Source organism: Malus domestica, chromosome 09 (genome assembly GCF_042453785.1).
Source record: "Malus domestica chromosome 09, GDT2T_hap1".
In the NCBI taxonomy this organism is placed as follows: Eukaryota; Viridiplantae; Streptophyta; class Magnoliopsida; order Rosales; family Rosaceae; genus Malus; species Malus domestica.
The window spans coordinates 34,005,741-34,022,815 of record NC_091669.1 but is presented as its reverse complement, the minus strand read 5'-3'; the positions used below and the strand labels follow the sequence as shown (position 1 = coordinate 34,022,815).

The 17,075-nt window shown below is 37.9% G+C and overlaps 2 protein-coding genes across 2 annotated transcripts; both read right to left on the bottom strand.

The window, feature by feature from the left end:
* Positions 1-1,354: 1,354 nt before the first annotated feature.
* LOC103444246 (PH, RCC1 and FYVE domains-containing protein 1) lies at positions 1,355-3,749 on the bottom strand. Its single transcript, XM_008383166.3, has 4 exons — positions 3,611-3,749; positions 3,198-3,344; positions 2,247-2,530; positions 1,355-1,894 (listed from the first exon to the last, which is right to left on the bottom strand). The coding sequence occupies exons 1-4, from the start codon at positions 3,692-3,694 to the stop codon at positions 1,786-1,788; spliced, it is 624 nt and encodes a 207-aa protein (XP_008381388.3). The 5' UTR covers positions 3,695-3,749; the 3' UTR covers positions 1,355-1,785.
* An 8,516-nt stretch (positions 3,750-12,265) lies between these two features.
* Positions 12,266-15,731, bottom strand: LOC139187918 (PH, RCC1 and FYVE domains-containing protein 1-like). Its single transcript, XM_070804541.1, has 6 exons — positions 15,596-15,731; positions 14,940-15,026; positions 14,159-14,248; positions 13,956-14,042; positions 13,659-13,853; positions 12,266-13,501 (listed from the first exon to the last, which is right to left on the bottom strand). The coding sequence occupies exons 1-6, from the start codon at positions 15,644-15,646 to the stop codon at positions 12,266-12,268; spliced, it is 1,746 nt and encodes a 581-aa protein (XP_070660642.1). The 5' UTR covers positions 15,647-15,731.
* Between the last annotated feature and the right edge of the window lie 1,344 nt (positions 15,732-17,075).

Genomic DNA, 17,075 nt, shown 5'->3' with positions numbered 1-17,075 from the left:
TATCTTCCTTTCGTCTTTTCTAGTCATTGGTATAACCTGGCTACCCAACCCAACTAACAGTTTTTCCTTTTTAATTTTCTATTCCTTTTGCTACATATCAAATTTTTGGGTTCTAGTATAATTAATTCAACTGCTATTACTTAACTAGGGGGCTTAAGTTTATTAGCGAAAGTATGTAACTCCGCCTATTCTCCATTATTCATACACGTATGTTCATTTGATGTCCTCAGTCAGTACGAAACCAAGGGCAACTCGGGATGGCATGCGAGATTCATGCATTTTGGCATCAAGAAGAAAATTTCTAGGACCCACCACTGCATAGAACATGTTTATAGAAACTTAAACCCAAAAAAAAATTTAGGGGCTGTTAAAAGGTACACCAAAAATGCCATCATGCACTCCTATCAAATGTATTTCCTCTCTTATAAGTATTTCTATATGTTGGTGTTGAAATTTTTTAGATCGACAAGCCTGGGGGGTCCACTCTAACGACACCGATATTGTTCTCAACTTTACCACCTACCCAATCCAATTAGGTGTGGAGTTTTACCACAAAAGGTCTCAGTATTAGTTAGAGTAGGGTAATCATATTTAAAGTCACCATTGTTGACTTCCACCATCGATGCACGCCCCCTCATGTGTAACCACACATTGGCAATTGAAACTCAGAGGTTGACTCCACTGGAGTCTAGACTTGTTTTCAATCTTTTCAGGAAGTGCCTCTTAAGAACTCAGAGGCTGGCTCTATGTTAAGAGTCCAAGCTTGTTTCCGAGCCCACACTTCCTTGTGACAAGCCCTTGGCTTGCACGGGCTCATAACTGTGGGCTCTGATACCATGAATTTTTTTTTAGATAGATGGACCCAAGGGGCCTCACTCTAACGATACCGATACTGTCCCAAACTTTACCACATGCCAAATCCGTCAGGTGTGGGGTTTTACCACAAAAGGTCTCAATATTAGTTAGAGTAGGGTAATCATATTTAAAGACATCCTTGTTGACTTCCCCCCACCGATGTGGGACTGCCAACAGTTTGAAGTGTAGGATGACTTCTTTGAAATGTTGTTAACAATTCCCAAAATTTATCTCGATTAATAAACCTATTAGAGACATATTTTCAAATTGACTCGTATATTGGTGATGGATAGAGGATTATATGATCACCTGGGCGACATTGATCATGAAAGTGTTGAGAGTTGTCCCACATCGAAAAAGAAAGTGTTGAGAGTTGTCCCACATGAGATGGCATGTTATGGTTGTACAACAATGAAAATGAACTATTTCCTTAGTGATTTAATTAACATAGATATCTCACTTCTATTTTCATTTGGTTTTAGTTTATATGCTCACGCTCTAATAGAAAATCTCTTAGATGCATACAGAAGGCCGTGGCCCCAAGAAGAAAATGCCAACAATTACAAGGGTCCATGGTTTTGCACCGAGATTTACAGGCCCAACCACATACTGAAAAATGGAACCCTGCAAAACTCAGCAATGTGGAAAATTTAAAGTTAAAACTTACAGATTTCTCTTAGTTCCAGTTGTTTTGGCTATGAGAGCTTTATCCTTTAGGGTGCCACATATTGTCAATGAAGACTAGGGTTTCACTAACTGTACATGGGGATTACACATGCAGGATACTTCATATGGACTGCAGCCAATGCATAAACACAAAAACTTTCTTCCCTGCAACGTTAATCTACGTAAAAATCTGCCTGCCAATTGACTGTAGATGTATACACGTCCAAATGCAAAGGGCATGTAATTAAAGATCAGCCTTAAAGGTTAATCTTCTGTAGAGTTCTCATATCCCTCAATGCCATAATTCTGGTATATCAAGCCTTGATTTACCTCCAACCATCTTTCTACATCTTTGTCAGTGAACTTCTTCCGGCTGCAAAACACAACGTCAAGTAGCAACGATAGTCCAGTTTAAATTGATAAGATTATAACACCAACATATATACAGTGTTCTTGGATAACAAGGCAACAAACAGGACAAGAAGTAGGCACTTTTTGCTTTGAAGAAAAGAGATGAATACGGATTTTAATCTAGAGGATGGAAATGTTCGTAAACAAACTAAACCTAATAATTGATAAGATGAAGATACGTCCCAAACTTATATTGGTTACCTTCAATTATTAATTCTAAGTCTAACATACATCATTAATGCGCAAGTATAGCCAGTAAGATCATTTTCAAAATAGTGGTAACCTAGACATGGAATGATTCAGATAGAAAATACCTAAAATTCACTCGCTTTAACCCCTTTTGTCCATTTGGCAAGACAACAAGCGTGAGATGCACTCCAGGTTCAAATTGTTCTACCCATTCAAGCTTTGCCGATTTAGTTTCTCTACCATGGGGTTCTGACTTCGGCGTATCAGACAACACAGCAGGCGAATCCGATACACTATCTACTTCAGGAAGTTTTGTATTTGTATTCAGTGGCGTGAGTTGAGGAAGTTTTGTATCTATACCATTGTTTGGTTGCTTTCCAGCAGACGCCTTTTCTGAAATAGTTTTAAGCTGCACAAAATAAATTATATGTACTTTCAGATCTTGTAAATTGAATATTGTGCTTTTTTTAATCATTTGAAGAAATGCAAGGTAGATGCATGATAAGTTTCCAGTTTAGTGACTAGAAGGCCTACAAAGAAGTGGGAGTGAGAATATAAGACTCTCATTAGCTGTATTTAAGGTAAGTTTATGTTTAAAACTTTAAAATCATGTGAAGCAACTCTCGTTGTTATGTATCAGGAAAGCATTTCAGAAAAGTTAAATAAAGGATGGATAGAGGGGGAGTTACAAGATCCATATAGAAGGATTAATTATTTTGGGAAAATTCATCGACCAGAAAAAGATCCAAGGAAAGAAGCAAAATGGCCCTCGAAGAGATTGAAACTGAAGTAGGATTATGAGTGTGCACAAACAAGGTAGAATTGTTATCGTACAGATAATAAGAAGGGCCAGATATGAATAATATCGAATGATAAGGCAGCAAGTACAATGTCTACAAGTTCCATGCCATAGAGAAGTGTGTGACAACTGTAAAACAAGGAACAAAAATGAAAATCGAGTTGTAAAAAACAGACATGAACTTCCTTCAAAAGCAAAATGGAAAGTCAGAGAGTGAAAATCGACAGCATTTTTGTAAACATAACCCCTTAATTTTTAGGAGAAGCAACACATTTACCCTTAACGCCAAAGCTTTTATAACCTCCTTTGCTGCCTTACATGTAGCCGCTTCATCCCTTGCCAGAGACCATGTTTCCTCAGTCTTCTGCTCACATTCATGAATCTTCTGGCTTCCAATTTTGCATTTCCTTTCAAGGTTGTGTGCCTACTATGAGCAAAGTGAACGACAGATGCAAAAGAGTATAAAAATATATTTTTATACAGCTAATAGAAAGCATGCAAACATCAGTTCAAGAAAAAGTTTATATAAAGTAGTAAAACTTACCATACCTTCCTAATTGCCTAAATGGTGACTGTAAGTTCAAAACTAGGAACCGAACACTGACAAGTTTTCATGTGTGTGCATACACCAAAGAATAAGAATAAAAATGGATACGAACATAAGCAACAAAATTAATAAGATAGAATCACCTCAACTGTCAGCCGCTGTATTTCTTCAATAAGCATCTCATCTGACGTGGATATGCATTTCTCTGCGTTAGTGGCACCGGACATTGTGGATTCTGAATGCACTAGGATGACAGAAGATAAATGATCTTTTGACAGAGAGTTAAGTAGGGGTGGGCATAAAAACCGTGAAACCGTAAAACCGCATCGAACCGTATGAAAAAAAACCGAAAAGAACCGTGTTGACCGGAAAAGTCAACTTTGGGTCAAAAACCGAACCGAACCGTTCAAACCGGTTCCGGTTCCGGTTTTGAATGAACAAGAACCGGCCGGAACCGAACCGAACCGTTTAATTAATAATAAATAAATTAATATATATATATATATATATATATATATATACACTCATGTCATGATATAATAGGTTGACAAATTAGTTTCACCAAGTTGCAAAGCATTGTATCCCATCCCAATTAGGTTTTACTCACTCACTGACTCACTCACCTCACCCACCCTCCCTCACCTCACCCACACACATGGCCTCACCCCTTTCACATCCCCATTCCCCCATTTCGCACATCCGAGATCCGACCCTCACCACGGCCTCTCATCCAAAAATATCAACAATTCCTCAGGCAGCCCACAACCTCAGCTTCTACGACGGCCCTCATCATCCCTCCTCCGCGACAGACTCTTCGTCATCCGTCCTCCCTCCTTGGTATTTTCTCTATCTTTTATCATATTTGACAAGAAGCTTGCATAAATGATTTCCAGACTTTAGTATCTTTCTCCGCCATCATTTTCGTTTCTGTTTGACAATCTAAATGTATTCCTTCTGTGATTGTTCTGCGATTGTTCTTTATTTTCTCTCATTTCGAGTTCTTTTCGATTCAGAAAACACTGTAAAGGTTTTAGGTTTGTTCTACCTGATTTTGTCAAATAATTTGTGAATGTGTTGGGTGTGTCATTTTGTATACTTTCATTTCGAAAACATGTAATTCAGTTAGAACTTGATATATCAATCAAATTCGTTTTCTTTACTATCCGTGATGATGAATCGTTGAATACTGTTCGAGTAGAAGTCATATTGCTGTGAAAAAGCAGTTAACTTTTATTGCGTAACGTCTACAATATGCAAACCTATAGCAATCATCAATGTGTTTAAATGCTTTCAAATTTGGGACTGAGTATAACATCTGTGGGTATGACTAGAAAGGAACACTGCAAATGCATAAGATGTGTAGGAAAGGTGGGTTATGACTCTAATTTCTGGATTTATTTGGAGCTTGAAAGAATTGTACGCCTTTTATATTGAAGTTTCGGCAAGAATGAGATGAGCATGAGATGGTTTTTTTTTTTTCATGAGGTTTTTCAGGAAACAAATGTAATAAGAATATGGGAAGCTCATTCTCGAAGGTGCAGAAATTCATTCAATTTTCCATATCTTTTCTTTCTTTTCCTTTTTTTCTCACTTGAAAGCTTATGACTTTTAAACCTCATGTCTGGGTTTTCTCCTTAATCTTTCACTTTTATATGTTCCCTTTTGTTACTATTGATAGTTAGTGGAATTTATAATTTACTCTTTCAATCATTTTTTGTCCTTTTAATTCTGCTTTGCCTTTTGTTTTCTTTGTTAGATTAAATGTAACTCTCCCTTGGTCCGGGCAAACAATGAATTTTCACTTTGTATTAACAAAATTGCTTGAACTTTATGATTAGAACTTGAAATGAAAGAAAACACCCCTTCAACCAGAGGCCAAGTGTACAGGTTACATTATTTGCCAGCAGATTCTATTTAATTGTTGTGTAATTAAATTTAAACTTGCAGTTTGCTTCTTCAAACTTTTAAAATTGGGGAAGCCCATGCTTCCTCTTTGAAATAAGTTGTTTGATTATGCTTGCTCTCTGGAATAAGTTGTTTGATTTGATTATATGTTGTTTGATTGTGTACAGGAGATGCTACTTCCTGCTTGCTCTCTGAAGTCTGAAATAAACCTGTAGTTTGCTTCATCATTTTTTTGTTTGTTGATTGATTGACCAATGCATATGTATTTTAGTTGTCTCTTTTTGTTGACTTGGTGCCATTACCAAAGACATTTGCATTAAAAAACATGTGTTGTATGCAACTTTATATAATCAATTTTAGAAGATGTATTTGAATGCATGATGATTTAGTGTTCAAATAATTTAGTATTCGGAACCGTAAACCGGCAAGAACCGAACCGGAACCGGTGTAGACCGAACCGTAAGGTTCTAGTAATAAATTTAAGCGAAACCGCACCGAACCGAACCGTTGATATATTCGGGTTCCGGTTCCAATTTAGGGGTGAAACCGCACCGAACCGCACCGTGCCCACCCCTAGAGTTAAGTGCTGTATAATTTTCTCTATAATACGGTTTAAATAGATCAGGGCATGAGACTTGGCCCCATCGTGGCTCTTCGCTCCAGGAAGAAGAAGCTGGTTCTAGATGCTGCTGGTTTCCTTCTTGGTTTTTCATGGTGGTGGTCCTCACACCAGACTGGTGTTTCTTGTTACAAGCCTGTTTGATAGATAATAGATGACCGTACTTAGGTGTTTCTCCAGCCTTTTCTTCTTTCCTGTCTGGGACTGACTTTTCTTTGGTCAATAGTTTTATGCTACTATGATTTTCTTGCTTGAATGATCTACATGAATGTGTAAGTTTCTGCAGATTGCTAAAGCATGAATCACAGACTCGAAAAGCCTTGCCTTTCTTGGGTGCCAGCGAAGAATCCATAGCCTTCTTACCACTACACGAATGGCAGAATAGAAGACCGCAATTGTAGCAGTTGTGCTTCTTCCTAGTAAACCCAAAAGGTAGGTTGCATCGATAACAAGCTGACTGGTTGCTGACAGAAATAGATTTGTGAAAGCAGATTGCAGCTGTTGAATTTGATCCACAAACAACACTTTCTACCAGCCTGTCTCTCAAAGCCTCCACAAAAGTTGGTGTGCTACGATCGTTGATATCACCTAATCCCAACTGTCCATTAGTCCCCTTTCCCCAGGTATAAACATTTCCTCTGGCTGTCAAAACAGCTATATGTTAAATTATGGCCAAACAACAATTACTTTCGGCTATTAAAAAAAGGAAAAGAAAAAACTTTTGGTTATAAAATTATAAAGACATCATGATGAGGAGGCATCATGATGATGTTTTTTCTTCTTTTGTGGTTTTTTATTAGCCGAAAGTGATGGCTTGGTTTAAATAATAAGTCATTGTTTTGTTTCGGTAGATAGAGAAGAAAAGGAGAGCTCAATTTCAGTTTTGAGCAGAAGAGAGAAGAGAGCTGCAGAGAAAATGAGTGCAAGCTGCAGAGCATCAGAAAATTAGAAAGGGTGCAACAACCCTTTGTTGAAAAGAAGAAGAATGTGCTCTTCTTTTTTATTAGCAATCATCCATCATAGTTATTGTTGTAATAGCTTTGAGCTATATGTGTAGAGAAGAAATTATACCTTATATTTCTTTCTCTATTTGTTTCTGTGGTGTGTGAGAGCTATTGGGTGTATTGGGTTATTTGGGTTGTGAGATTGCCAACACTTTGTAAACTCCCATTTGGTTGATAGTGGATTATTGGGTGAGCTCCTACTGCTCCGAGGACGTACTCCAGTTACACTGACTGTTGAGGAACCTCGTTAAAATCTTGGTGTCTTTTATATTTTGTTCTTGCATTTTCATTTGATAAATTTCCTGTGGGTTAGCTTGAGTTGGTTCCAACGGGTTTGGTGCTATCCTAGCACAACAATTGGTATCAGAGCACTGGTTGCTCTTGGGTACTGTCTAGTTGCCAAAAGATGTCAGACGGGCAAGATGAGAATCCTTTTGGAAGCACCTCCGGGTTTGCAAGAACTACGGTGCAAAATGCAAAGTTCGAAGTGGAAAAGTTTGATGGCACAAACAACTTCGGGATGTGGCAATGTGAGGTCAAAGATGTGTTGGCTCAACAAGATCTACTTGCCGCTTTGGGAGAGAAGCCAGAAGCCATGTCGAAGTCAGAATGGGAGAAATTAAATTTGTGGGCTTGCTCTTCAATTCGGTTGTGCCTTGCAAAAACTCAGAAGTATTTTGTGATGCGGGAGACGGTAGCAAGTGTGTTGTGGCAAAAATTGGAAGACAAGTATATGACGAAGAGTGCAGAGAACCGGCTACACTTGAAGAAAAAACTCTACCGCTTCCAATACAAAGAAGGTACAAAAATGATTAGACACCTTGATGCTTTTAATAAGTTGATTGCCGACTTGTTAAATTTAGATGAGGATATTAAGGATGAAGATAAGGCCTTAATATTGTTGAATTCCTTGCCGGATTCTTATGAGCATTTTGTTACCACTATTATGCATGGTAAAGAAACTGTGAAATTTGAAGATGTGTCAAATGCCTTGATGAATTATGAAATGAGGCATAGAGATAAAAATCATGATAGTACCTCTGAAGCTTTATTTGTTAGAGGTAGATCATCGGAGAGGAGGTCATCTTCTAGCAGGAAAAAATCACAGTCTCGACCTAGAGGAAACTCTAAAGGTAGAAAACCTTTGGAAAGGGATGAATGTGCCTTTTGTCATAATAAGGGTCATTGGAAGAAAGATTGTCCTAAATTGAAGACCAAAGGCAAAGAAAGTTCTGAAGCTAATGTTGCTGAGGTTGAAACAGATTTTTCTGATTTTGCTTTAACCACTTCCTCATCATTTGATTGTGCTACTAAGTGGGTGTTGGATACGGGTTGTACTCATCATATGACTCCTCACAAGGATTGGTTTTCAAGCTTGAAAGAGTTTGATGGTGGCGTTGTGTTCATGGGAGATGATAATCCTTGCACAACAAAAGGGATTGGTACAGTTCGTTTGAAGTTGCATGATGGCATGGTTAAAGAGTTGACAGGTGTTCGGTATGTACCGAATTTGAAGAAAAATCTTATTTCTTTGGGTACTCTGGAATCCAAGGGCTTCAGGTTTCATTCAGATGGACAGACATTGAAAGTTACTTATGGTGCACTTGTTGTGATGAAAGCTCCTAGATGTGGCCATTTGTATTTATTGCAGGGAAGCACTGTGACAGGTGAAGCATATGTAGTCTCTGAAAATATGGGCACATCTAATTCAGATACTACTAGATTGTGGCATATGAGATTAGGCCATGCCGGTGAGAAAGCTCTACAAGGGCTTGTGAAACCAGGTCTTCTAAAAGGTGCCACGACTTGTAAGCTTGATTTCTGCGAGCATTGTGTCTTGGGGAAGCAAACTAGAGTGAAGTTTGGTACTGCTGTACATCAGACGAAGGGCATTCTTGATTATGTGCATTCGGATGTTTGGGGTCCTACAAAGACTCCCTCTTTGAGTGGTAGACATTGGTTCGTGACCTTTGTTGATGATTATTCAAGAAGGTCTTGGGTCTACACTATGAAGCACAAGAGTGAGGTGTTGAGCATTTTCTTGGGTTGGAAGAAAATGGTTGAGAACCAAACTGGGAGAAAGATTAAGATTTTGAGATCGGATAATGGTGGTGAATACACATCCGATCCTTTCTTTAAAGTTTGCAAAGAGGAAGGAATTGTGAGACATTTCAGTGTTCGGGGAACTCCACAACAAAATGGAGTTGCAGAAAGATTGAATCAAACCTTGCTTGAGAAGGTTAGATGTATGTTGTCCCAGTCGGGTTTAAGCAAGTCATTTTGGGCAGAAGCAGTTAATTATGCATGTCACATCATCAACCGGTTACCTTCAGCTGCTATTCAGGGTAAGACACCAATGGAGGTATGGACTGGAAAACCTTCTTCTGATTATGATCATATTCGTATTTTTGGTTCACCTGCTTATTTTCATGTAACTGAAAATAAACTTGATCCTAGAGCCAAAAAGGCTATCTTTCTTGGTTTTAGTAGTGGTGTCAAAGGTTACAGGTTGTGGTGTCCAGAGATGAAGAAACTGGTAATTAGTAGAGATGTGACATTTGATGAAGAAAGTATGTACAAAGTCTCTGAGAAGAATGTGAAAGATGTCCAACAGGTGGAGCTTGAGAAAGTTGCATCTGGTACTTCAAATCCTATTTCCGCTAATGTCGAAGCCACTACAAGTGAAGAAGTGGGAGACCATGAGGATGTTGAAGAAGTTGAACTTGAAGATTCTATTCAAGTTGAAGAGCAAGTTTCACCTCAAGAGTCTATTGCCAAAAACAGTGGAAAGAGACAAATTACCAAGCCAGCTCGGTATAATGACTATGTTTCTTTTGCTCTTCCTATTATCACTGATGATATTCCATCTAATTTCGAAGAAGCCATTGAGAGTGAGGAGAAGAAGAGGTGGTGCAATGCCATGGGTGATGAGATGAATTCTCTCTTGAAGAACAAGACTTGGGAGTTAGCTAAATTGCCTAAGGGCAAGAAAGCTATCGGTTGCAAATGGGTGTATGCCAAGAAGGAAGATGCTGATGAGAAAAGCAATGTGAGATTCAAAGCAAGATTAGTTGCTAAAGGGTATGCACAAAAGGAGGGCATTGACTACAATGAAATCTTTTCTCCGGTTGTGAAGCACTCCTCAATTCGCATTATGTTAGCTCTTGTTGCACAGTATGATCTTGAGCTTGTGCAACTTGATGTGAAGACGGCTTTCCTACATGGTGATTTGAATGAAGAGATTTATATGTGTCAACCAGATGGGTATATAGTGAAAGGGAAGGAGAATTTGTTTTGCAAATTGAAGAAATCACTTTATGGCTTGAAGCAATCTCCAAGACAATGGTATTTGAGGTTTGATAAATTTATGAGAGGCCAAAATTATTCTAGAAGTCAATATGATCATTGTGTGTACTTCAAGAAGTTGCAAGATGGGTCTTTCATTTATTTGTTGATATATGTTGATGATATGTTGATTGCCTCAAAAAATGTTGAAGAGATTGAAAAATTGAAGAAGCAAATGAAGAATGAGTTTGAGATGAAGGATCTTGGTGAAGCGAAGAAGATCCTTGGCATGGAGATCACTAGAGATAGAGCAAAGGGTTTCGTCAGTTTGAATCAAAGACAATACCTTGAGAAGTTGATTCGGAAGTTTGGAGTTCATGATTCAACCAAACCGGTTAGTACCCCTTTGGCTCCTCATTTTAAATTAAGTTCTCTACAATGTCCTAAAAATGATAAAGAGAAGCTGCAAATGAAAAATATACCATATGCAAATTTGGTTGGTAGTTTGATGTATGCAATGGTATGCTCTAGACCGGATATTGCTCATGCAGTTGGCATGGTGAGTCGATATATGCATAATCCAGGTAAAGAGCACTGGCAAGCAGCTAAGTGGATATTGAGATATCTCCATGGTACTCGAGATGTTGGTTTATGCTTTGAGAGAGATGACTCTGGTATTGGTCATTTTGCAGTTGGTTATGTTGATTCAGATTATGCAGGTGATCTGGATGGAAGGAAGTCTACTACAGGCTATGTGTTTACTATGGCTAAAGGGCCAGTTTGTTGGAGGTCTATTTTGCAGTCGTCTGTTGCCTTATCTACTACAGAGGCTGAATATATGGCAGTTGCTGAAGCTATAAAGGAGGCCATTTGGATACATGGGCTGATTACATATTTGGGGGTTGATCAGAAGCAGGTGGAGGTACATTGTGATAGTCAGAGTGCCATTTATTTGGCTAAGTATCAGGTTCATCATGTGAGGACCAAGCACATAGATGTGCGTTATCACTTTGTTCGTGAAATTGTTGGTGAAGGGGAAATCATTCTCCAGAAGATTCCAACTAAAGACAACCCCGCTGATATGTTGACTAAGGTTGTTGGTGTAGCCAAGTTTGTTCATTGTTTGAACTTGGCTCACATTATGCCTATATAAAGAAGGCGTTGAGCAGTAGGAGTTTTGGAGCATTTGGCTCGGTATGAGTTGTTCTCGTACTAGTGTTTGGGAGTGATTTTTTTGTGTTGATTGTGTTGGTTGGCTTATCATGGTGTTTTCGAATTTTGGCCAAGGTGGAGATTGTTAAATTATGGCCAAACAACAATTACTTTCGGCTATTAAAAAAAGGAAAAGAAAAAACTTTTGGTTATAAAATTATAAAGACATCATGATGAGGAGGCATCATGATGATGTTTTTTCTTCTTTTGTGGTTTTTTATTAGCCGAAAGTGATGGCTTGGTTTAAATAATAAGTCATTGTTTTGTTTCGGTAGATAGAGAAGAAAAGGAGAGCTCAATTTCAGTTTTGAGCAGAAGAGAGAAGAGAGCTGCAGAGAAAATGAGTGCAAGCTGCAGAGCATCAGAAAATTAGAAAGGGTGCAACAACCCTTTGTTGAAAAGAAGAAGAATGTGCTCTTCTTTTTTATTAGCAATCATCCATCATAGTTATTGTTGTAATAGCTTTGAGCTATATGTGTAGAGAAGAAATTATACCTTATATTTCTTTCTCTATTTGTTTCTGTGGTGTGTGAGAGCTATTGGGTGTATTGGGTTATTTGGGTTGTGAGATTGCCAACACTTTGTAAACTCCCATTTGGTTGATAGTGGATTATTGGGTGAGCTCCTACTGCTCCGAGGACGTACTCTAGTTATACTGACTGTTGAGGAACCTCGTTAAAATCTTGGTGTCTTTTATATTTTGTTCTTCCATTTTCATTTGATAAATTTCCTGTGGGTTAGCTTGAGTTGGTTCCAACGGGTTTGGTGCTATCCTAGCACAACACTATATGATATGAACCGGATGCTATTTCTCTAACAAACTCTTCCTTAAGCTTCCCTTCGACCAATGTGATTGATTTATCCTTGGCTTGAGCATTCCCTAACTGCCCATGTACTGAACTTCCAATTGTATAAACTGCACCTTTATTGGTAAGCCCAACAGTCAACATTCTTCCACAACAAACTTGAACAAAATCATGATCCACAAGCTGCCCAACGCAAGTTGGTAAAAGCTTCCTCTCATGATCCACATGTCCTAGCCTCCCTCTATCCCCATCACCCCATGTAAACAACTTCCCACCAATTGAATTGGACCTGAGACAATCGACCATGATTTCAACTACAGCAGCCATGTGCCATGATCCGCACGCAGCAGATTTTACCCATAAACCCTTGAGAGATTCAACTTGCTTTGGTTGATAAACACTATAAAGATTTCCGTGCCCCAGTACCCCAAAGGTTCCGTCTCCATATGTAAATAAATTCCCAGAAGTGGACACCATAGCGGTATGCCATTCCCCACAAGCGACATATGATACATTTATATTATTCAAGGGACCAGAAAGTTTATGCGGTAACCACTGACTGATACTCTTCTCCTCGGCCTCTAAACTGGCACCGCAACTTGTGTCTCCCCATGTATAGAGCTCACCAGAATGTGTCAGAGCGCATGTTTGATATTCACCACACGAAACAGATTTCACCTGGATCCCATTAAGGGAGTCAACAGGTTTAGGGTTGCTCACATCCATATTGATTTTGTGCCCTAGTCTTCCCCCATTAGCGTGACCCCAGCAGAACACTTCCCCCTGCTTCGTAACTACTGCAGCATGCTTCCCTCCTAAAGATATATTCTGTACATCCATCGTCATAGTTGATTCTAATAACTTAGGCAGTAAAGCATCTGCTTGCAATCCACATACATTCCCTCCAATACTTTCACCCCAGATCATGACATCTTTCAAAATATTGTCCTTTTCAATTCTTGAGGTTCCATAGGCATAGGAAACAAACCTGTGAGGCTCACAGTCGGCATCAGAATATATTCGCCTCCTCTTGAGATAATCTGATCCAATATATGGAGAATCTGGAACTGAGATGTCCATTACATTTTGCATATTTGATAGGACTGATTCCGACGAAAAAAAGCTATCAGAAGAAAAAGATATGCCATCAGAAATACACCTCTCAGAAAGTGTTAAAGTAGGACTCCCGCATACGCTTCTCACCTTCAAAAAAATCAATAGACGAAAAATTGAATGATGGTTAAACATGCATCTCCTAACATGGTCTAACTAAATTAAAACTAAACTCAGATATTGATATGCTACTGATTGAACAATAGAATAGTTGGAGAAACGAGAAAAATGTAAAAGGTATAAAAACCTGGGAGAACTCGTTGTCATCGTCCACTATTACAAGAGTTTGCCTTCTCCTAAAAAGACCTGCCGGACTATTTAGACAACTTTGCACCTGTCCGAAACTTCCCAAATTATTAAGTGGTCTAGGATGGCAATGCAGGGATGTTAAAGCCCTCAACCCTAAAATCCAAAGATCGCATTGGATTTCATCTTTGCACATCTGTATAAAATGAACAATAAAAATTAATGAGATACAATGAGCAAAGGAACTACTGATCTTAAGTCATTGAAGAAATAGACTTAAATCGAGACATCAGACTACCAGATCAAGTGAACATTCACTGTGTGCATAGACAATTGAAAATGACTGACCCTTCCTTTCTGGTTCCAGTTTCCCCCGTAAACTAACCTGTCATAAGTGGAACCGCCTATGATATAGAGCAAAGAAGCATATTGCTAAACAATGTGTGATGTTAAGAGTTAAATAAAACAAGTTAAAATCTGACTTCAATCTGAATTACATACTGTCCACTGTCCGGGTATAATTTTTGTGACTGAGCTCAATTTCAATTGCCTTTCCTCCTTTCTGGAACACCATATCAAAAACTTCTCATCCTGACATCCAGAAAAAAGTGAAACTCAGGTATCTATCATTACTCTGCTTGATAGCAAAAAGGACAAAAACTAATAACTGGATCAACGTTTGTACTGCTATCAAGGGGATACGAACCAATTGATTGTCAGATTCCAATTCTAACTTCAAAAAAGAGTAGCAATGCAAGTAGCATGAAAGTTGAATATTGATTAATTGATCATACATAATTTGTAAATAGGACATCAGCATGTGAAATAGTTCCTCTTCGTGCTGGATTTTAATGAACATATTCAAAACAATTGCCGAGAAATACGTTTTCCAAGCTGGCAATAATGTAGACTATAAATCTTACAGCACCCTCCTGGTAATCAATCACCACATTGCAAATATGTAAAAGTTAAGCTATAACAAAGGTTTTGCGGTTGGCCAAGAAAATGTTACACAGGGTAGAAAGGTTTAGCAAGTTGTTTGATAATATGGCATAGAAAATGGTCTAAAATCTTAAATTAACCCCATGAGAGTCAGTCCCATGGGATTTTTTCTGGGTGAGGACACCTTTGTTACCAACCAAAAGATAATTGTAATAATAAACTTAAGTAGTGTTCTGCAGAAACAGACAGCTCAATCAAATTTCATGAGCATTGATCCAGAGCTACATGAAGATTGCACATATTGAAATCATTGATGCCAAGTTACAGTACAGAAGTCTACCGTGGAAAGCCGGAAAGGGCAGAACTTGGGCTTCCCTCTTCGTCCATATTTCAGCAGATAAGCACCCCTCTTCATAGAGACAACTGCCTGTTCAAACATCAAAATGGAATTTTTTTACCGGACATAAAGCGAAAATCAGAAGAGAAGGAGAGCTTGGGAAAATGGGAAGAGAAGACTCAAAGACTTCAATCTATTTCTTACTCAACTTACTTAAAATTCACAATATTATCAAAATAACGGTAAACATGCGATTAGAGTCTTAAAAATATTATATTATTCTAACAAGTAGATGGTTCCCCACATAACTTTTGGTTCTATGGATTCATATCAACTGGCAACCTATTTGAAATCCCAAAAGAGATATCTTCAAAGAAAATAATTTCTAACTTAAAGAACTGCAATTAAAATATGATTATTTTATTAAACAAAAGCTTCAAATCAGTTGTATCTCCAGACTTCAGTGATATATGGTTAAACAACTGAACAGAAATGTGAATTGTACCACAAGAAAAATTCTGAAGTACCAATAAACGATACTAAATCCCATAAATATTAAAAGAAAATTGATGTAAAAGAATGCAGAATTTAAATGCATTGATGGATATGATGAGAAAGGAAAAAGGAAAAAGGAAAAAAGAAGGGTAAGAAGAGGAAACCTGTTGTATTGCTCTGTTAAATGCAACAGTTGACAAAGAATGTTCGTCCATTTCTGTTTTTTGGAGAGAGAAAGAGAGAGAAAGAGAGGAGGAGAAGAAGAAGAAGAAGAAAGGCTTGAATTTCCCCACAGAATCAGAGAATGTGTGAGAAGCAAGAATGCACTGATGGGTCAATCAGTCTGACCAATTTAAACTTTTTTTAAAAAAAAAAGCAATAATAATGATAATAGAGGCAAAAATGAGTGAGATATTATGTTTCCTTTATGGTGTTTTTTTCCTTTTGTTTTATATTTTGTAGGACTGCATTGGTTGTTATATGATTACGACAAGTGAGTGGAACTACACATGAATGTCCACAATTAGAAAGATTAAGCGAGTCAAATTACACATGAATGTTTGGTATTGGGGTGATTATGCAGTCTATACCAAATATTTTTCTAATGTATTAGAAGATTAAGCGAGTCAAATTACGGATGAATGTTTGTTACTGGGTGATTATGCAACCTACCCTTTTTCTAGCAATTGAAAATAACATTTTTTTTTTTTTTTGGTGTACATCAATATTTTTACGTGAGGGGAAGTTCGGCTAAGCCACACAATGGACAGCCTAATTTGGTATTGAATTCGCCATCTACAAAATTCAAACCTAAAACCTTTCCTAATGGGAAAAGGAAGACCACCAAACTATAGTACTGATTGGTCATAATCTTGCTTTTAAATATAGATTTGATAAAATTTGATTCTGTAACGCCATATTTTAGTGCTTTCCTAATGGGAAAAGGTTGGAGTTTCGGGATGCATAATTATAGGAGCACAGTTAGGGATGAATCAGCACAAAATTAAGGGTACCTTAAAAAATGAAACAAGTTTGTATTTTGACTCCTTAATCTGCCCCCAAAGACAAAATTGATTTTGACTTTTTATACATGGATATCCTGTTAGTAATCTTAACCAAATCTTCCATTTACATCGATTTGTATAAGGGAGCACCCACATGCCCTTCAGATAGCACAGAAGTTGAAGTTGGAGGAGGGGTGAAATTTGATGGGAACCTTGCCACTTGCGGTTTGGCTCTCTATTTATGTTGCTTGTAACTCAGAATTATAAATTAAGTTTGTCAGAACTATAGTCCTATAAAGTTGTCATGACAATTTTTTTCAATTAATGAAATTGTAATTAGTGTTTATAGTCGGTTTGTGCGCCATATATCATCTCTTATGGATAATGTATATACACCATATAAATTTCATAATCATAATGGTTCAATTTCTTAATCTTCATTTGAAGATCATATTTACAAAGAATCATTCAGATCATATATGTGTATGCATCCAAATGGAGCTCTCCCCTTATCTCAATTGGATAATTCACATATCCCACCCCTTGAAAAACTTTGGCATCGAGACCTTCAACGATTGGGCAATGAAAGGCTCGACAGTCTCAGCGTCGGAAAGGAGAGAGAGCTATTTGGAGGAAGAGG